Source organism: Batrachochytrium dendrobatidis (genome assembly GCF_000203795.2).
Source record: "Batrachochytrium dendrobatidis JAM81 unplaced genomic scaffold BATDEscaffold_4, whole genome shotgun sequence".
NCBI classification, from domain to species: domain Eukaryota; kingdom Fungi; phylum Chytridiomycota; class Chytridiomycetes; order Rhizophydiales; genus Batrachochytrium; species Batrachochytrium dendrobatidis.
Window position 1 is genome coordinate 717,464 of NW_006281102.1, and position 21,086 is coordinate 738,549.

At 38.7% G+C, this 21,086-nt stretch overlaps 6 protein-coding genes across 6 annotated transcripts; 3 read left to right on the forward strand and 3 right to left on the reverse strand.

Moving 5' to 3' along the window:
* Positions 1-365: 365 nt before the first annotated feature.
* BATDEDRAFT_10470 (mRNA splicing protein SAD1) lies at positions 366-2,789 on the reverse strand (the record flags this gene model as incomplete). The annotated part of the gene is made up of 11 exons (XM_006677662.1): positions 366-589; positions 693-846; positions 925-1,073; positions 1,165-1,260; positions 1,331-1,454; positions 1,522-1,604; positions 1,678-1,803; positions 1,889-1,985; positions 2,095-2,151; positions 2,229-2,304; positions 2,455-2,789. 11 exons carry the CDS (start codon positions 2,787-2,789, stop codon positions 366-368), a joined length of 1,521 nt encoding a protein of 506 aa, XP_006677725.1.
* Positions 2,790-3,393: 604 nt separating this feature from the next.
* BATDEDRAFT_87465 (uncharacterized protein) lies at positions 3,394-6,865 on the reverse strand (the record flags this gene model as incomplete). Its single annotated transcript, XM_006678166.1, has 14 exons — positions 6,767-6,865; positions 6,485-6,623; positions 6,183-6,397; positions 5,919-6,106; positions 5,613-5,764; positions 5,229-5,379; positions 4,964-5,165; positions 4,703-4,881; positions 4,523-4,634; positions 4,346-4,447; positions 4,086-4,251; positions 3,745-3,998; positions 3,586-3,652; positions 3,394-3,467 (listed from the first exon to the last, which is right to left on the reverse strand). The coding sequence occupies exons 1-14, from the start codon at positions 6,779-6,781 to the stop codon at positions 3,394-3,396; spliced, it is 2,016 nt and encodes a 671-aa protein (XP_006678229.1). The 5' UTR covers positions 6,782-6,865.
* A 53-nt stretch (positions 6,866-6,918) lies between these two features.
* On the forward strand, positions 6,919-7,744 carry BATDEDRAFT_87846 (uncharacterized protein; the record flags this gene model as incomplete). The annotated part of the gene is made up of 3 exons (XM_006678057.1): positions 6,919-6,994; positions 7,089-7,251; positions 7,321-7,744. The coding sequence occupies 3 exons, from the start codon at positions 6,919-6,921 to the stop codon at positions 7,742-7,744; spliced, it is 663 nt and encodes a 220-aa protein (XP_006678120.1).
* A 235-nt stretch (positions 7,745-7,979) lies between these two features.
* Positions 7,980-16,111, forward strand: BATDEDRAFT_34806 (uncharacterized protein; the record flags this gene model as incomplete). The annotated part of the gene is made up of 16 exons (XM_006677947.1): positions 7,980-8,192; positions 8,417-8,680; positions 8,762-8,830; positions 8,930-9,082; positions 9,167-10,885; positions 10,934-12,853; positions 12,948-13,173; positions 13,271-13,400; positions 13,476-13,626; positions 13,736-14,074; positions 14,173-14,461; positions 14,580-14,723; positions 14,812-15,028; positions 15,065-15,239; positions 15,357-15,597; positions 15,700-16,111. The coding sequence occupies 16 exons, from the start codon at positions 7,980-7,982 to the stop codon at positions 16,059-16,061; spliced, it is 6,612 nt and encodes a 2,203-aa protein (XP_006678010.1). The 3' UTR covers positions 16,062-16,111.
* An 83-nt stretch (positions 16,112-16,194) lies between these two features.
* On the reverse strand, positions 16,195-17,667 carry BATDEDRAFT_34807 (uncharacterized protein; the record flags this gene model as incomplete). Its single annotated transcript, XM_006677948.1, has 1 exon — positions 16,195-17,667. The coding sequence occupies one exon, from the start codon at positions 17,665-17,667 to the stop codon at positions 16,492-16,494; it is 1,176 nt and encodes a 391-aa protein (XP_006678011.1). The 3' UTR covers positions 16,195-16,491.
* A 201-nt stretch (positions 17,668-17,868) lies between these two features.
* On the forward strand, positions 17,869-19,967 carry BATDEDRAFT_19249 (uncharacterized protein). Its single transcript, XM_006677747.1, has 9 exons — positions 17,869-17,921; positions 18,088-18,183; positions 18,243-18,326; positions 18,462-18,908; positions 19,020-19,116; positions 19,243-19,336; positions 19,395-19,476; positions 19,563-19,740; positions 19,815-19,967. The coding sequence occupies exons 1-9, from the start codon at positions 17,877-17,879 to the stop codon at positions 19,946-19,948; spliced, it is 1,257 nt and encodes a 418-aa protein (XP_006677810.1). The 5' UTR covers positions 17,869-17,876; the 3' UTR covers positions 19,949-19,967.
* Positions 19,968-21,086: the final 1,119 nt, after the last annotated feature.

Genomic DNA, 21,086 nt, shown 5'->3' on the forward strand with positions numbered 1-21,086 from the left:
AAGTTTAATTACTTTTTCATTTCTACATATTATTTTTGTTTAAATTATACCAATGTATTCTGTTGCATACCAAAGCCCATGTCAATCATGGAATCGCTGCATTTTGGCATGTGTTGAGATCTATTTGGACAAACCAACAGCTTGTCAAATGAATTAGCTATTGCCACCAAGTAATATAACTTAATGTAAACAAATACATTTTGTAAAGCAGACACATTTTAATTGCAACTACTAGTTTAACACGTAGTTTAGATATTCAGATTGTCTGATAGTTTATATGAAGTTCTAGTTTGGCTTTTAAAGTAAACTTTGACTACATTTCAAATAATAGAGATATTGATGAAAACTCAAACAAGTCTGCAATATTATTTTGAAACACTATTTCGTTCCCATATCTGAATATATGTTTCCGAGAGAATAATCATTTGCGCCATAATTTCTTCGACAAAAAGATCTTGAATCTGCAACCACTGACTCTTGGCTTTTGAAAGCAAGTGTACTTTGTATGCACCATTTCCAGTACCTGGCTTTCCCTCGTGGCAAATATTTGCAATCAGATCATACCGAGCGCTTTCACCTCCTTGTACATCTAATCCGTACAATAAATCAGAATTAGTCACAATAAAATAGTATACAAATATCTGAGACTAGACAACAGTCGCGAAAATAGTCATCACAGACAGATGGCTTACAGTCTGCCATGTCAAGGTTCTTGATAGGAAAGTTTACAATAGTAGGATTTTTTTCAAACGCATTCCAGTTGTTTTTACTAAACCGCTTGAAGGAAAAAATAAGATATCTAGGAAGTTTTTGAATCTTGTATGTCATGACAGCAGAGCCCGTTTCCTGCAATATAGTGATGGCATCAAAAAATCATGAGTAATGGTTGCAACGATTTAATGCTTGAAAACTTGAAAAACTTACACAAACAGATGTTCCATTAAACTTTTCCAACAAAGTTGTCAATGGAATTTGTGGAATAATGTTTTTTTCTGCTTCGTCCGAAAATAGTGGAGGTGGCGGAAGATCGAGCGTCAAAAACCAAAAAGGCAAAGTGGATACAGTGGCATCTCCTAAATTTTAAAAACATATAGATCACCATTAATCAATAGGACACGCTGTGTTTAACCTACAGGCTAGATAGTTTTGATGCATTGTGTTTACCCAAATTGTTGATGTTACTTTCGCCTGTTTCCTGATCCGTTATAAAGGGACGAGACTCTACATATAGCTCGCCTTGGAATGCTTGCTGCATGATTGCTGTTTAACCAAAGGTAAGCACAAATAAACTGGCATGTTTAGCACTTTAAATAATATACATCGTGCTTACATGATTTGTTGCTTTTTTTGGAACATAATCCTAGGTGAAGCTTATTAATCAGCCACGAGAGAAATTGGGCGGGATCTGCTTGCTCTCCAAGCTTGAATCTCTTGTCACTGACATTAGAAATTTCCTACCATTCATTCAAGTCAACATCATGGAAAAAGTGCTTGATCAAAAACAATGCATATGATTTATACCTGAATGAGTTCGTGTGGACTCACTTGGCCCTTGAAAGCTCGTGAATTCCACATTTTTCGAAGTAAAAGTCCAAATCGCTTAACTATAAGTATGTTAGACGTAAAATAAGATAATCTCAGATAACAAAGAGTACAATGTAGTAATAATCAACCTACCCAACTCTGATTGTGAGTCTGATTTATCCAGTAAAAAATAGTCGCGAAGTAGCTCAACGTGTGCAAAACTTTGAACAATAACATTGATATAGTCATTCTCTTTAATGTTATTGAGCCCAACAAATCCTAAGTGTTTACAGATAATTAGCCAGTTTTAAAACTGTGTATTTTAAGCCATACAAAGAAATACAAGAGACCAACTCATGTATACCTGGTATATACATCTTGTTATTTAAATCGTATGAGTGAATGGACAGCTTGTTCAGCATTTCTACATCTTTTTCAGTAAAAGTCGGTTTAATCACGTACTATAAATATCAAGGAAGGTATAGAAACAGACTATTAGCAAACATTGGAATGCCAATCAAATTTAAAAAACACAATCTGTTTTCAGACTTGGTTCCTATATTTACAAACCTTGATGTCGTTTAGAGACAGATCGTCAACCTTATACAACTCTGGAAGTACGTAAACCTAACATATAAAAGCACGGAATGAGCACTGGACCCAACTACCTGTTAGACATTACCAAAGTAAGATCTGACTCTTACATTCAAGGTGTCCATGTTTATAAAAACGTGGTGGTTTTCTCCCATACTATGATAGTATGCATTTGAAGATACTCCTCTACCTAAATACACCCATCACAACATCTGGTTAGAACAATATAGATCTAATCTATTGCTTTTAAACGTTTGATGGAATGAAACCCATTGAATGGTTTTCAGCAATGGACTTTGAATTTCCCAATAGTATGTGTCGTACAACCCGATCCACATACCTTGAAAGTATTTTCCACAGACAAGGCATGCATATACATTCAAGTTGCTGAGCGACACTGAACACAGCTTTTCAAAGTCAAAATCAAGTCGAGCACGATTGATGGTATCCAAATACAACCCTCGTAGATCTTGTCGAATACGCTTGCCATGCTTGTTGGAAACCTCATCAGTTTCTTCATCCAAGGAATTTTCTTTGGCATTAAACAAGTTTTTAGAGTCTGCTGTTCGCTTTACCAGTCTGGCGTGCGGGTGATGAGTGTCGGGTTGTGCAAGGTGATCTTTGTTTTCATCAGTTGCATTGTTTTCAAGAGAATCGCAACTCTTTGTCATAGTATCAAGTGGACTCATGATTACAGGATGTTTTTTGGATTGATTTTATTCCTATTGCAACAAATGCCAATTGATTGAGCGTTGATTTTCAAGTTTTTATTCCATCAACTATAATACATACTCACGTGATGCTCGTTGCAGCTGAAGCTTCTAAGCTATTATCGTATCTGACTAGATAAATAAATCAACGCACTCGTTGTCGACTTATTCAAGGTTACTGCAGTGTAAATCTATGTTGAGTTTATTGAAAATCACATTACTTTTATTGAGATCTGATGATCGCATTGCACTCCACATTGAACTTGAATTGGTCTTTCTATTGATCAATTTAATCCTATCATGACCTTATATGATGTAAATATAAATTTCATATAACACCGTATTGTGCTACTCGAAAATGCTGGGCTAATTTGCTTTGCATGATTATTATAAATGATACTGGTATTGCAGTTGATTTTTAATATAATAGTGCATAATAGCAATCAGTTTTTTATAGACTTTATGTTGCTTCTATAAAAATGAGGACTATGGTATATGGAGTCAGAATTATACGTTCAATTAATACTGATAAGATTAAAAAATGATACAAATGCAACGTTACTACTTACGCCAACTCTGGAAGCCATTCTGGCTGCACGACCATGACATCGCGCATATATGGTTTGGTGGTTTCCACAACTAATTCATAAAACGCATCATTACATTACATCACATCAAAAAACAAGACATATATAGTGTCATAGATATCAGATATCCAGTATTGAACCTCGAGTTAATTCAAAACAAAAATGCATACCTTCATGAAATACAACCCATTCTGGTGATCGCTTAAATAAAGTTGAGTTTGGATGAATATATAAAACCTACAAAGCATATGAGTAAGATTATCATTATAAATCAAAAAATACGTCCGACAATGATGGTTCAATGACAAAATAGTGCCAAAGCAACTCACTTTGCTATCGCGAAGAGTCGAGTAGCTGCCATCGGGTTTCAATTTAGCAGCATGACTGAAATAGCCACTGATGATGCATTTACGAATTGCAACTGTATTGGCGCCACAAGATATAAAGTCTGATATACCATATCTACGTAGATATTGCCGTAGTTGTTGTCGTACTGACACTGCTCGATTAAGCGCATTTGCATTAAGAAAATTAGAATAGCACCATTTTGAGCTTTTTTTGGCACGCAAAAATGCTTCGTATACTGTGATTATATAGATACATATTAGAATGTCAATTTAAGCTACTGTTCAACATAACTTCAAAAACCCATGTCGTTAAAACTTAGTACCATTGATATATGTAATATGATCGCCTTCTTCGACAGCAAATTTACGTCTTGCATCTTCCGCTTCACGAAATCGTCCATTTGGTACTAAAAAGATGGGCTCGACAGAAAGAATAGCCGCCACAGTCAAAATCTCTTCTGTGCATTCAAATTGATGTCCATTCAATATCTAAATTTGATTAAAAATGCTAGTATTAGCACAGATCATGAAATTGCAACTGGAACAATCAAGTATATTCCAGAATAATATAGCCATAACATACCGTTACTGCTAGCATGGGGTCAAGTGGAATTTCAGCTAGCATAGATCCCAATGGCATAGACAGTCGGCCATAGTCATCAAGTGCCTTGAGTGAGTACAACAACTATTGGATTTAAATACAAGTGTATATTTATGAGAAAACTATTATCCAAGTCGTAGTAAAAATAGCAAAAACAACCTCTAGCGCTCGAGACAGCATCTGAGCCGGTGGTGGAGAAAGAAAGTCAAAGTTTAAAACATTATCGATGCCAATAGCCTTTAGTTGCAGTATAAGTGGTGATAGATTTGATCTACATTTATAATAATTGATCAATTTGAATAAAAGTGCAGACGAGATTTTCAATACTAAACTATTTACCTTTGAATTTCAGGTGTACTTGTTGGTGGAAGAGTAGAAAATGCATCTTCACAATATAGCCTAAATACTTTTCCAGGACGAGTTCTACCAGCGCGACCAGCACGTTGTTGAGCAGATGCTTGTGACGTAGGAACAATCATTAGAGTATCTGTTTCTGATACAGAATTATACGATCGAATCTAAAAAGTTTACATTACTCAGCCAAACCAAATAAATATTCCAACTTGAAAACAATTGTTTACACTAGTATATCTGCCACACCTTTACAAAGCCGGCATCAATTACGTAAACAATGCCATCAATTGTTATAGAGGCTTCAGCAATATTGGTAGAAACTACAACTTTACGAGTGCCCGTTGGTGCTGTGGAAAACACCAGTCGTTGTTCATCTGGAGTCAAGCCACCATATAATGGTAATGCTAAAATAGGAGTTTGAGAACTACCGAGTGAAACAGTATGAGAACTATAGCATTAAACCCCATTGAAATTATCTACTTGATTTGGATATACAATTCAATAAACTCACCCAGATGATTGCTCAGCAAGTTCAGCAACAACCTTTTCAACCTCGTCGCGACCTGTAAGAAATATGAGGATATCTCCAGATTTTTCCTGGAAAGCACAGTAAACAACAATACATAAATTCAAAGTATCATAAGTTGTGAGTGAGGTGATATCTATAAAGCCATTTTACATTTAATCGCATAGGTAAATATAGCCTCAGTCAAATTCAAGCTATAAGAAAATAAAACCATACCGTTTGGTTTATCATAAACACGGTATTTATGCATTCTTGAAGATAGTCTTTGCACGGAGAATTCAAGTAGTAAACATGCACTATAGCATAATTAGCAAAAAACTTGAATTAGTTTTAAACACACTTGCTACTCACATGTGAATCAATAGTTACCAGGATACATTCGACCATCCAGCGACATAATAACTGACGTATCCTTTTCCTTGTCAGAAGTAGCATTTGTATTATAAAATTCATGAAAAGATTCTGCATCAAGAGTAGCAGACGAAATAATTATTCGAAGTTCTGGTCGTTTTTTAAAAATTCTAGTAGAAACATCAATTGCAATTTGTTAATATAATGAGAAAAATAATAGTATCAACGAATGCATTTTGTAAATAAGCATTTACTTGAACACCAAATAGGTATTGAACTGCACGTAAAAGTATAAAAGTACAATAAACATTCAATATGAATTACTTTTTTAAAACACCAATCAGTATGTCTGTGTATAGCGATCGCTCATGTGCCTCGTCAATCATAATTGCAGAGTACTTTGACAAGAGTGGATCTTGCAGAATTTCTCGAAAAAGCATTCCATCAGTCAGATATTTTATCTTTGTCAACCGATCATCACTTTGGTTATCAAATCGCACAGTATATCCAACCTAGATGCCAGTATAAAAATACACTATTGTTAGTATCGCACAAAATCAATAAAACAGTCCAAACCTAGCTTGTTACCGATTCTCCAACAGTTACACCCATTTCTTCAGCAACACGGGCCGCAATACTTGTTACAGCGACTCGTCTTGGCTGAGTGCAACCAACCATTTTACCACCATCACACCATCCAACCTCGGCCAAATACTGTGGAAGTTGGGTTGTTTTTCCAGATCCAGTCTGCCCCACAACAATGACAACTTGAAATCTTTCTACACAATACAAAAATTGATCTCCTAGTAAAGCAGCCAAAAGAATATTAAATTGAGTATCCAAGTCTGATTTAAAAGCGTTGAATGAAATATTTTCTGTAATCAACTTACTAGATTTGAATGCTGGCAATCTTTTTCGCTGATCTGAAAGTGATAGCATCTCGTTGGGATTATACAAGGGCACATCTTGCTCATCATGTGTATTTCGTAGTGCGGATACAACTGAACTTCCAGGAGCAACTGTTCCAGGCTATACCAAACAGCATTGTATATTGGTGTAATAGTAACATTATGAGCAATCGAGCAGATATACAAAACAATATCCGATGTGTGGTTTCCAATGAATCTAGTGTTTAAATGTCATGGACATTGCTAAAGCGACTATGCACATACCCTCCAAAATGACATATGTTTAATAAGCTATGTATTTATAAGTTGGTGATTGCCAATAATAAGATGAACCAGATTACAGTTTCAAATAATCTGTCAAACAGGCAAATCAAGAATGATTTTTGCAGGGAAACCGACTTTGCTCAACTTGCAACATGGAAACTCCAAAACGGAAAAGAGCAAGAAAGTCTGAAAAGGTTGTAGAACTAACCCTTGACCACATGCTTCGAGGTAATTCTGGCATCAGCTGTATGGCTTCATGTTACTATTCTTGAAGATCTTTAGAGTGCAGATTTGTGTGCTAAATTTCTTTCAAAACTTATAGGAAAGCCGATACAACATTATGATCCCGAGCAGGATGGTCCTTTAGTTTTTAATTCTACAAGGAAACAGATAGAAAACCCCCCAAAGCTTAAAGACCCAAACATTTCATTTGCATTGGAGGAAATATGGGGACTTGTTATGGTATTCATCCGACATTCAAAGAGGTATTTAGCTGCTCTATATACATGATTTTATATCCTTGATCTCATTTTCATGTTGAATATATGGACTAGATCTCCCAAGTTTATGGTTTATCCAAACGAGACCAAGCAAGAAATACTAAATCGTCGATTACGTATTGCAAGAACATTGCTTGGACGATGGCTAGAGTATGTCGTACGGCTAGTAAAAACATCTATGCTTACATCACTAGAAGATATCCGAAAAAAGACCAGCAGGATTAAACCCGATCTATATATCACAGGCATAAATATAGACTTTGCCGATAAACTATATTATCAATTTTCAACTCGGGAAAAAAAAACATATAAACAAGTACATGAAATTCATATGGCATTTAAACAGCAGTATACAGGTCTTATGTCGAACCAAGTAGTGGCTTCTGATATTTTAAATGTACATTCAAAACTTTACGGTATATGGGCAGCAGCCTTTCCCGAGCAAGCGCAAGCTATGACTCGAGAAGATTTTCAATAAAACATTCAATAATAACGCAGTCATTCTTGAAACTGGTCAAATGGTTATTAGTTTATATGGGAATAAGTGATCAAAGTTGTTTTAAAAAACTATGTTAAACTCTCAATACAACTAAACTGATTGTTTAGTTGAGCAATCGACAGCAACAACAAGATTCTTTGGAAAGGCAGAGCGAATCTAAAAGCAAACACATTTCAAGCGTCAAGATTCTTGATAATTGTTTTCTAGATTGAACATGTCTGCAGACACTGCTTCAACAGCCACAACTGGCCAGAGTTCTACAGGAATAGTCAGTGAAACTAGCAGCAATGCTGCTTCCCTTTCTGCTCCTGCATCTTTTGCTTTTGATGAAAAGCGACTCAATGCCTGCGACACGCCTGAACGTCAGGAACTATTGCTATTCCAATGGCTATCTGGGCTCGAGAAAGACTTGGGCTCTACCACAAAGGTAACAGCAACTACTAGCCATCATTCTTTTAAAAGCATTGCTTCTACTATTTACTGTCTGGCTGATTCGCACACCTCTGTCCAGCTACTGCACTTTCCATCTTACTATACTGGAGCACAATGCTAGATTTGATACCAAGCATTGATGCCGGATTTATATCATGCTTGCAAGTAAATCCTTGACATCTACAATCTGACAAGTTTTTACAATGTTTTTGGTAATAGGACATTCTTAAACCTCATCAACCAAATTTGGAAAAACTGCTACTCAAGTTTTTGGGAAATCGCGATATCAAGCCATCTCGTCCGATTCGAGAGCTTATCGCAAGGACGTTTGTGCTGATCTACCACAAAGGAGATCAACGCTCCTTGTTTGATACTCTGGCTGCCATTCAGAACTTACTTTCTAATAAAAAATCTGATGACCCAGCTGTCAGGGTTGCACTGATTCATTGCATCGGTGTTTTGACCGAATCGCATGGTGTCAAGGTAATCTGGTCAATCTTGTATTCAACAAAATGATGATTTGTGTGATTTAAACCCAATGCTAATTAATACAGCTACACTTAGGTCATGTCACTCTTTGCCGAAACTGCAATTATTTTAACAAAATCTTTCAAATCTGCCAAAGATGCAGATGTAAGCCTTGGTTTATTTAGGCTTTGTTTCATGATGTTTGGCTTGCATTTATTTTGGTTTTCATGATTCGATTTTTATGCTTGTAAATATTTTATTTAGATCACTACTAGATACGAGATCATCAAGGCCATCAGTAGCTCGTTGCGTGGAGCAGGAAAGGGTGCTACAAAAATACTTCTTAAAGAATTCGTTCGATTTGCAAAATTGGGAATAACCGATAAGCTTCCAATCATTCGTATGGCGTCTGCCGAGGTTGGTCTGATGGATATGATTGCCGTTATTTTATGACATCCCACCAGTCATGCCATAAAAATACTAACTTGAATTGTCATTTAGCTTTACACTGCAATCTACCAGTGTACATCATTTCTTCCCCCCACGAATTCAGTAGAAATGGAAGCATTTGTTGCTATTTTGGTAAAGTCATTGGACGGATCAAACTACACATGTCGTCGAGCTTTTTGTACATTGATTTCTGCATTGTTTGAAATTGCACAAATACCTGAAAATTTTGCCAAAATTACTTCTAAAAGTACTTTGAAAAACGAAGCCGAAAGTACTGCAGCTGCAGCTGCAGAGATGACTATTCTTACTCAACAAGAGATTTTCAATATCATTTCTAGCCAGTTTATCAAAGCGTCTACTCGTGAAGCTCGTGTTGGTGTCATGGAAGCTACGGCTGCATTTTTAAATCGGATGGGTCCGGAATTCGTTGAAAACAACCACCCGACTATTCTCAAATCGATTGTAGATACCGTTTCAAATCCAAAAAATTTGACAGCTCGCTACGAAAACACCTTTGTTTTTGAATGCGGTACTTTTTTAATGCGAAATGTTGTTGGGAAAATGCTGACAGAAAGAGGGCAGACGAATTGTGTACGCGAAATTATATCTCATTACATTACTCGATGGCCTGCTGTACTTCCTACAGATACTGCTCCGTCTGATCAAGCACTGACGTTTGTGCTTTACGAACTCTCTGCGCTAATTGCAGACCTTGGACAATCTGCAAATGAGTGTCAAGAGCAGCTTGTCCAGAGTTTATTCTCCCTTCTTCCCCATCCTTCTCACACTGTCAAAGTTGCACTTGCGTGGACATTTAGATCAATTTGTGTGGCTCTCCCAGAAAATCTTTCAACTCTTTTAAATCGTCTTGTTGGCTTACTCCAAAAAGATGTTGGGCTATTGACTCCAGATCGTCCCGATGTTGTTGACAAAATACAAGGCTATGCAAACGTAGTGGCTGCAGTTACTAGTGTAATATCACTGCATCCTCTTTATGCGGTCTATGAAGACGCGGCAACTATTTTTGGATTCTCAACCCAACTGATTCGTGCAATTGGATCATCTCGTAATCAACGTGTTTGTGTTTGCCAAGTGCAAGCTGCTTGGACTCTTATTGGATCACTTATGAGTCTAGGACCAAATTTCGTTAAAGTCCATCTATCACAGCTGTTGCTGCTTTGGAAGGCTGTGTTTCCAAAATCTCAACCAAAGGACCTTAATGCCAATCGTAGCGAACTGGAGTGGAGCTTTCAGTTTGTGTCTAGAGAATCTGCACTTGCTGCATTGTACAGCTTTTTTGTATATAATGCCAAAGATCTTGTAACCAGTGATGTGGCAAAAAGGATTGTAGTATGTTTAAATAACACGCTGAATTTTCTTTCAACTATCCCAGCCACTTATGGCATACCCTTGGAACAGCCTCATGCCGGGCTAACTCAGAATCGACTGTACGATCGTGAGTGCCAGCTGAGACGACGTCTTTTTCAATGCTACAGTGCGATTAATCCCTCATCGGTCTACGACATATCCTATGTTCAATTAATGAAGGCTACCATTGATACATTTGCTCTTGATCCCGACAAGGCTGATCGATTTTCTGGTGTATCGGGAGCGCTGATAAAGGAAAATGGACACGCAATTGAATCGGTTTTTTCAACATCTCTTATCTCCAACTACACCATATCTGTAGCTGCAGAATCTGAAGCCGAAGACAGAGGTATATCAAGAGTTATGGTGCAGGATACCGACGTTCAAGGCTTGGAGGATTTGGTATGCCTTGCTGCTTGTGTATGATAAACTTTTTATTGTGTATTTTAGAAATTGTTACTGACATCAGTCCAACACTTTTGCTACAAGATTGATTGCCGCGTTTTTGGAAGTTGTGATAATGATCCTCATTGTCTTTATATTGCTTCGAGTGTTCAAACAGCCGACAAAGAAACAACTGATGGTTCTTCTAAACACATGATATATCGACCTCTGTCTGCTCCTCCCGGTGTTGCTATGGTTGATGCTGCCATTGAGCTTTTTGCTTTTCTTTTCCCGCTACAGACTTTGCAAACACAGGAAATATTTATTGAATCTATTATCAAGAGCGTCACTGTGCAGGCAGGAAAAGTCACGCCCGCTCGCAAAGATGCAGCACAAATCAACTCCCTTATTTCCATAATAGGTGCGCTCAAGTATATTATGGTGAAAAGAGGGCAGCTTGCAAGCGGTAAAGTGTCTGTAGCAATTAGAGATCTTGCAGATCCATTCCTCAGATCGCCAAACTCTATTTTACGTGCCACTGCAAGTGAAATTTTGGGTCGTCTCGCTCGAGTTGTTGGAACGGCCACTTTTGTTGGACCATTGATTCAAAGCTTAGTGGATCAGGTTGTTAACAACCGTGATCCCGAGTCGCGTGCCGGAGCAGCACTTGCACTGGGATCCATTCACAGTTTTGTGGGCGGTATGGCAGCATTCTCGCACCTCAACACTGTTGTAGGAATACTGCATTCACTTTCATGCGACCCTCATCCATTGGTACATACTTGGGCACTTCACTCACTATGGCTGACAATAGAAAGCGCTGGACTCATGTATGGGCCTTTTGTAAACTCAACATTAACATTGGTGGTGAAGCTTTTTATGTGTGATAGCCATGAAATCAGTGCACCAGCAGCAAATGGATCTGGCTCAGATTCTAATGCACAAGTTGGTCCAGCATTTGGCCGTATTCTCCACGCTCTCGTTGGCGTAATTGGGCCAGAACTTCAAATGTCGACGAGTTTACGTGAAATTTGCTTTTGTCTGTATGAGCAGCTTAAAAATAATGATGACCCTTTTGTAGTTGTCGAAGCGATTCGTTGTATTCAAAACTTTATTTTATTTGCACGCAAGTATGTTGATATTCAGCAACTGATTCCATTTTTGCAAGTTCAGCTCTCAGGAGACTACCGTGCCCAAGTATACATGATCAGAAAGGCATCCGTTACTTGTTTGTATCAACTTATACAGCACGATCCGGAAACAGTACTTTGTGCTACAATTGGAAATCAGTTAGAAGAGCAACTTTTTGCATTGCTGGATGTAGAGACGGATGTCATGGTGCGAGATGAGATCAAGGATATCTTGATGGCACTACTACGACACGTGGCTCCAGATCATCCATCCAGGTGGCTAGATCTTTGTAAAACCATTCTTTCAAAATCATCGGCAACAAACATTGGGGATCCATACAGACAAAATATTGGTCCTTCTATTGGTAAGGCACCAGTAAGCCATACTACGTCTAAATCACTCGAGACACAACCAGGCGTTCATTCTGTTGAAAAGGGTGATGATGACGATGAAGATGACATACTTGATGAGAGGCGTCAACAAAGTATGGATACTACTCACGATGCAGCCACTATGTCTAGTTCTCAAAAAGACAAAACTGCATCTCATATAGTCAATATTGGAAGAAAATCTTCGAATATTGTTGTTGTTTTGCTTCCTCGATGGCGCACCCAAACCTTTGCTTTAACCTGTTTACGAACAGTAATCAATGTTGTTTTGGCTACTGAATCATCTGAGCATCTAGATATGGCTACTGCAAGGTCTGTACGTAAAGCACGCACAGCTGCTGGAAAAACATCCGACTTTCTGGTATTTCGCCTTGTAGATCTCATTCGTATGGCGTTCAACTCCTCTACCTCCAACATCAATGATTTGCGCCTTGGTGGACTTTTTTTGTTGCACGACGTATTGGAGGTATACTTGTTGATTTTAAATTGCTGATTTGTGAAGTATTTAAGCTTGATTATGCAATACTGTATTAAAACAAATGTTTTTACATTTTTAATAGAAATATTCCGACTCTATGGATCCTGACTTTGAAGGGCACATGCTTTTAGAGCAGTACCAAGCCCAAATCATTGCTGCATTAGCACCAGCATTTGCAAATGAATCAAGCCCTGAGATTATTAGCACAGCTTGTGGTGTGTGCTCCTTTTTTATCAGTACAAGCCAAAATATCTCTGCAATGACCAGACCATTAAAGCTACTAGGCGGTCTTTTGGATAATTTTTCTAGCAAGTACCTTATTTTAGCGTCTGATTAGTGACGACTGTTTCTTGATTTAAACATATCCTAACCATATCTTGTAAATTGCTCGATTTTATGATTTAGACGAAAGCTATGTAAATTCCCTGCCAAGTTCTAATGCCTTTGTCATGCTTAAAATTTCGGTTTTAAAAGCTTGGGCAGAGTTACATTCTAGTTCTGTTGAACAGCCAGACTTGGTTCCCGCTATTCAGCCGTGAGTTATTTCTCTATATTGATAGGTATCTTTTAAATACTCGTGCCATATTTTGTTTAACTTTATTTTGTTTAGGTATCTGAAGCTGTTGGTAAAGCTATGGTTGAATATGCTTCAGGACTATGCCAAGCTTACTATTGATGCGGATGCATCAGACAGCAGTGTGATTGACACGTCGCCTGGGATTAACCTGTATATGTCTGCAACAAGGCAGATTACTCTTCCAGTATGTTTCAGATTTGATAATATGATCATGTACTACGAATTAATACAAATATCAACTGATGCATTGTAAGAAATGTTACTCAACTACTGTCATTCTTGCAATTCAATAGTTTTATCAGCAGTCCTGGGTTTTGGTAATCAAGTCACTGACAGATCTTATGAGGGACAAAACTCCAGCTACATTAAAAATTCTAGGTGATTCTGAAGAAAAAAATGATTCAAAACAAATGTCGATTTTATGCATGTTACTAGGTCTCTGTGTAGAAGCTATATCAGGCAATAGCAATGAATCAAGCAATTTTGTGCTATTAATTCGTCAGAATTCAACCTTGGCAGCATCTCGACAAGCAAGCGCTCGAGCTGCTGAAAATATGCGTGTTGCAATCTGTCTTGGTAGCATTAAAAAGCTTTTACAGATATATTCTTTTGAAAACATGACTTTGCCTCAAGTAGGTCGACTATATTTAAACTCTCCTGTAAATGCCTATTATTTTCCATTTAGCTAAAATTGTTTGCTTTATTTTTTAAACATATTTTTATTACCTAGTCTATATATCTTGAACTACTGAGTGTTTTTAATCGCCACGTTTTGAATAGCGATACTGTCATACACACGATTCTTGTTGATACACTTGAGCAAATGATTATAGACTCTGGTAGCACATTGTTTCAACCGCACGGAGATGATGTAGCTTCGAATATCGATCCATTTGCTAGCACTACCGAATTGGCTTGTAATGGAATCATTCATGAAAAAGTTTACAAAGTCGTGCTGGTTTTATTCCATATTATTGCCACATACATTCCAACTTTAAATACTCAATCCAACTCACAAAGTAAGCAATGTTATTCTGTACTTGCTTTAACTAGAAGCATTGTATTGATCGTTTACTTTTTATCAACATCATTTCATGTCGTTGTATGTGTACCATCCAAATACTCAAACCTTATTAGTTCGAATAATGTCAGCTTCAACACCGGAATCTGGAGCGGTAGTCGTCAAGGCATTTGGAGCACTTTTACTGCTTGCTCAGTGCTCCAGCCTTTTGCAAAAAGACAGCGAATCATTGATCTTTCTTATTTTCTCTATTTTAACAAGTAAGTATTGCACTGAGCTTAAACTAATAGCTGGTGATTTTGGTCTTACAAGTAGTTACTGACCAATATATACTTGACGATGACTCAGCAATTGTATCCACAAAAAACTTTGCTACAGATGTTGCTCCTAAATCAATTGTTCTTATCAAGCCGTTGCTTGAAAAGCTGAATAATGATAACCATGCCATCTCATCATCAGATCGTAGCAACGCCATATCTGACTGTCTATGTGCAACTGTTTCCAACATGTTGGATATCGCTGCACTGCAATTGTTAGTATATCGCGAGTTTTCACAAAAAACACAGTATATTAACAGTTTTATAATGATGCCTTGATGTAGGAAAACACTTGAAGAAACAACTGCTCGTGATGATTCTGAACAACTTGTTATTCAAAATGCACTTTTGGTTGTCATTCTCATCTTGACAATTCAACCAGCATCAAGCCATTACTTGGCCAACCAAGTGAAACTGGTTGAGCTTTTGAACCTGATGCTAAATGGGTCAAACATTCAGGTATTTTAAACTATGTTATTGTGCTACATTTGATAATACAGCACCGTGTTTTAGACTATTCACATTGAATTATTTGTCTACAATCTCAAACGAAATATCATGCCTGTACGGCTTTAGATTGCTCTACTTGCAACTCAATATATACGCACACTGATTTTGCTATCTTGCCGAGCCAACGACTTGGATACCAAAATTGGTGCAAGCCATCTGCGACTCTTACTGCCCATATCTGCTAGATACATTTACCTTTTGGGATTCAATCTTGCACACGGCACCGACGTTGAAAAACTTTGTGTTGTGGAGGAGTCGATGAAAACACTAATGCTTCTTGCAACAAACACAGTAAACGAGCATCATAGTAAATAACATGCGTTGGGATGGGGAAATATGAACCATCGTATATGATGGGTTTTTATATACTGGACTGAATCTAACTGTTATTGCATTTATATGCTTGTAGAATTCACAGCACTAGCAATACTTATGCCTTTATATTTGAGATCCATGACAGATATGGTGGCTCCCGATATACCTCCATCTTTTGCATCGACTGCGTCTAAATCCATTCACATATTTGCAGCAAAGACCTTGCTTCAGTGTGCATCGCAATGTCAAAGTCAGTTTAAACTGGTGCTCCAGACACTGGAAGATGAACAAAAGGCAAAATTGGAATGGTCATTGAAAAGTATGATGGCGGCACAAGCGAATAATGTTATGGGTGGGTTAGGAGCAAGTGATGCTAGACAAAGTGGATCAGACTACTCTCAGAACGTGTCTGCAGCACCAAAAATTCAGCTCAAAAACTTTGCTAGTTTTGGTTGAATATCATATTCAAATTTTTACAGGACAGTGATTGAAAACGGTTTAAATAGATTTCCACTCTATTTTTAAAAATGTGCTATGCAAGATGTAGTTTGATTTTACGTTTGAAACCAATGTGATGAGCCATATTTTTAAAGGTCTATTGTTTATTGACTCGGTATGAATACGATCTATTGAGATATTCCTGCAGCTTTGAGTTTGAACCAGATTGGAGTAAAAAAGACAAGTGAAAAGGGATCTGGAGAAAGCAAAGATGGAAAACATTGGCAATATAGAAAACATGGCAAGAATCAAGGACGGACCAGTTCAAGAAAACGTAACTGGACAAAGAAATAAAATCGACATGGGTTTGTTCACGAAAGTGGTATCAAAGTACAAAAGCGAATTTGAAGATTGAAGCTTACACAAATCACCTAGATGCGATACGAGATTAAAACCAAATCTGACTACCATTGTTCTGGCCCTGACCCTGACGACGTCCTTTTCCACGAGTGTCGCGATTTAAATCTGAAGAAGAAACGCCTCCTACACGGTCAAGATTGTCCAGCTTGCTGTTGGAGCGAGACAGGTCAGGAGTAGAGCGGGTATACTCTGCAGCAGCAGCTACAGATGCAGCAGAACCTTTAATAGGGTCGCCAAAGATGTTTGAAAACGAGGTGCTTTTTTGGTAGTCGGGCTTGGGACTCCACGAAGGCTCATAGTCGGCAGGTTTGGGCTGAGCGCGTTTACCACTGCGAGGAGAACGGACAGCAATTGCCGCAGGAGAGTCGTTACTTTGATGAAAGATATCTGAAGTGCTCCGGTCGCCATGAAAGTGACGACGAGATCCACGAATTGCAGCAGTAGGAGATGCATCATCAAAAATAGATGAACGTTGATGGTTCTGATTCAGCCTATCAGGCTGAGATGCAGCAGAATGGTTTGAATGATACGAATCTCTTTGCTGGGAAGAGGCCAAAGAGTTAGTAGAGAAACTTTCAAAGCGATCCACCAGAGCGGCATCTTCATGAGCGCCTTCATAGGGTTCAGCGCCATAGTGGCTGTTAGACTTGTCGACAGCATATGTTCCTGGAGTAGAACGACGAGATGTGCTCTGGAAGGAAGGAGTATAACCACCAGTAGCAGGCTGGATGCCGTAACGAGGAGTCTGAACAGCACTGCTGGTCCCACTAGCACCACCCGAGTTTCCACCAAAAAAGATATCTGAAGCCATTGGGTCCTTGCGAGGCGTACCTTTTCCACTATTTGACACCGAGTTAGTAGACGAGTCTGCATAGTTAAAAACATTCGACTGGTTTCGGTATGTCCGTTGCTTGGGAGGAGTAGTGGTATTGCTGTGGTTGCCAGTACCGAAAATATCTGAACTGCGCTGACGAGAGGCAGTTTCTTGAGAAATCTGCTGCTGCTGCTGATAACGCTCCTGAACATCGTAGTTGGTATCTGTATTGGCAGAAGTGTAGCGTGATGGCTTGGACACGCTAGCATTGGAGTCTGCATAGGAGCTGCGACCTACAAAGGGGGTTGCAGATCCAGACAGGACGCTGGACATGGCAGAGGAGTTCTGGTGAGAAGATAGCTTCTGGGTGGAAGGAGTACTTGATAGCATTTGAATAGTCTGAAGAATTGAAAACTTTGGAAATTCTGCAAGTCGACCACTTGTGAAATCGGTCGAGAATTGGACTGCAGTGAGGATTATTTATCAATTACAATCCGATTCAGCTGAATCTGACCTGCAGTTGCTTGTGTTGACTAGATTCCTTCAAACTCGTCAAATTTCTATTTGAATTCTTTCCTTACACTTGCCTTCATCGAATCATGTTCAGGGTCTCTGCTGCCTTGCGTTGTGCTACTTCTGCTCTGGTATGTAATTCACTGTCTATGCTCTTGATTCATGTCTTGAGTAGTTTTATGATGGAATCCTATACACTTTATCCTGTTTTGGTCCAAGTGATCGGATCACTGAATCCTGTTTTTTAAATCAACCAACATGCATACCAATCTCTTTCGGTCTTGCTTTGAACTCTAGAAGAAATCCACTGCTCCCTCACTGGTCGTCAAACGTAGTATTGCTTATGACTCGTACAATGTCCCTGTTGCCGGTCTTTCTGAAGAACTTTCCGAGGTTAGTCCTGTACACATTCTAGTACATCTCTCATTGGGCTAACCAACTCTATCAACTAGCTTCGCGAATCAGTCCACGAGTTTGCACAGCGTGAGCTTGCTCCCCTTGCTGAACAGATTGACAAATCCAACAACTTTCCCATGGTAAGTATTTGAACTTGTAATCTACTCTAGCTCATTATTTAGGGCTAGATTAGAAGCTTTGGGCGTGTGGATTAAAAACCTTACACTTTGTTAAAATGGTAATGATTTAAACATTGCAAATCTATCGACTTGCAGGATATGTGGCGCAAGCTTGGTGATATGGGCCTTCTTGGTATTACTGCTCCTGAGGAGTATGGCGGTCAAGGAATGGGTTATCTTGCTCATACCGTTGCTATGGAAGAACTCAGTCGTGCATCTGGATCTGTTGCTCTCAGCTATGGTGCTCACTCCAATCTGTGTGTCAACCAGATCGTGCGCAATGGCAACAAGGCTCAAAAGGAAAAGTATCTTCCCAAGCTGATCTCTGGTGAGCACGTTGGTGCTCTTGCCATGAGCGAGGCTGGATCGGGATCGGATGTCGTATCCATGAAACTGCGTGCTGAAAAGAAGGGCGATCGTTACATTCTCAACGGTACCAAATTTTGGATTACAAACGGTCCCGATGCTAACGTGTTGGTTGTGTATGCAAAGACTGATATCAACTCTGGACCAAAGGGAATCACTGCCTTTTTGATTGAAAAGGTCAGTCATGATGGTGCATTTGTTTTGGAATACTCTGAATTACAGAATGGAGTGCTTTTTAGATAATTGGCTGATATTGTCACAATCATACCTTTTCAATTGCTTTAATAGGGATTCAAGGGTTTTACAACTTCTCCTAAGCTAGACAAGCTTGGTATGCGTGGATCAAACACATGTGAACTGGTGTTTGACAACTGCGAAGTTCCAGGTATGAGATGCATGCATTTTTAAGCTTTAAATCATACTGGTTTTGTTTGCAATGTCAAGATCGTGTTGATGTGTGCAGATACGATCAATGACTAATCACTCTTGTTAATTAAAATGGCATGTATAGCTGAAAATGTTTTGGGTGAAGTTGGCAAGGGAGTATATGTTCTCATGAGCGGTCTTGATCTCGAGCGACTTGTTTTATCTGGTGGTCCTCTTGGGTATGTGATGGAATATGTACTGTTTATTATAAAGTGCCATTACTAAATGGATTTATAGTTTGATGCAGGCTGCCCTTGATGTGACTGTCCCGTATGTTCACGACCGTACTCAGTTTGGTCAAAAAATCGGTGAATTCCAAGTATGTCGACTATATCTATTGCTGAACGAGCTTTTTGGTACAAAAAGTACAAGACTATATTATTGACCAAATCCTTATTGTTGTAGCTTTTGCAAGCCAAGCTTGCCGATATGTATACCAAACTCAGTGCATCTCGCTCATACGTGTACGCTGTTGGTCGAGCATGCGATCTTGGCCATTATAGCAGCAAAGACTGTGCAGGAGCCATTCTTTACTCTGCAGAGCGGGCTACCGAATGTGCACTCGATGCTATCCAGTGTCTTGGTGAGTTTATACTACTACAACAACGAATAGTGCTGCAGTGACTAACAATAAAATGTTCAATTTGATTTGAATAGGTGGAAATGGATTTATCAATGATTATCCCACTGGAAGATTGCTGCGTGATGCCAAACTATACGAGATTGGAGCAGGCACCAGTGAGATCCGTCGCATGTTGATTGGTCGTGAGTTTAACAAGAACTTTAAATAAACGATCAAACTGCCAATGGAAATGCTGATTTGAATGACATGATTTTGCAGTCAAATGGATTGGGCAAGACACGCTTGCAAGTGTTGAGACTACAAGAGCTCACTTGACTAATATAATAACAGTGTTTCTGTGTGCTGATGATGAGCGTTGATACAAACACTCTTAAGAACACTGTATCTTACAATACCATTGCTAAGCAACTGCTGGATCGATCGGTATTAACCAACAATTGCTTGCGTGAGACATTTAGTTACAAGAAACCTTCAATACAAGTATAATTAAACTCTTGATTGAGATGTATAGTAAGCAACCCGGCATTGTATAGTAACCCTCTCGACTGTCATACTATATATTAGTGTGATCATTCAAGAGATGCAATAGTACAGAATCAAGTAGTGCAAGACAATGTGCCAGATATTGACAATGAGCTGGATGCTCGACCAACAGACTCTATAGCCATTAGTCCATATACTTGCATGTCACCACTAAGCATCGTGTCAAAATGTCCTACACAACCATCTCATTTGTCCGTCTCGACTCAGCAGCCAGCTGGATCTAACCACACACTTGGAATTATTGATTGTGAATCTACTTGTTTTACAAATGCTGAATATCAACAGTGAATCTGTCAGATCTAATATCACTGATTATTATGTAGATATCAAACAAAATCATCTGGGCGATGTTTACAAATGTATATTTCAAGCACAAAAGCAGCATGAATTGGTACATCTACTCAATCCATAACAACAACCATTTCTGTTTATCATTACTATCTCAAGTCTGATCAATTCATTGAATTAGATGCGAGCAAAAAAGCATCATTATTTCCTGGGACTTCAGCTGGACTCGATGCTGTTTCTAGACTCTTGTCGTGAGTATCAGCCAAATAACTATCGTATTGATTGTGGGCTTATTTTAGTCTTACAGTTGTGTGTGCGTTGTACGGTTTGTAATATTAGCTATTATTGGCACCCAGCTTTTAAATGGATCGCGTCCAGACATTCAGGATGAGTTTGTAGTTGCAGCACATTCTATTATCAGTGATATTCTTAAAAACGAGCAAATTCATCCTGAATACATTCGCTGTATTGCCCGCATGGCATACTGGCCTGCACCTAGGTAACGGCTAAAACAA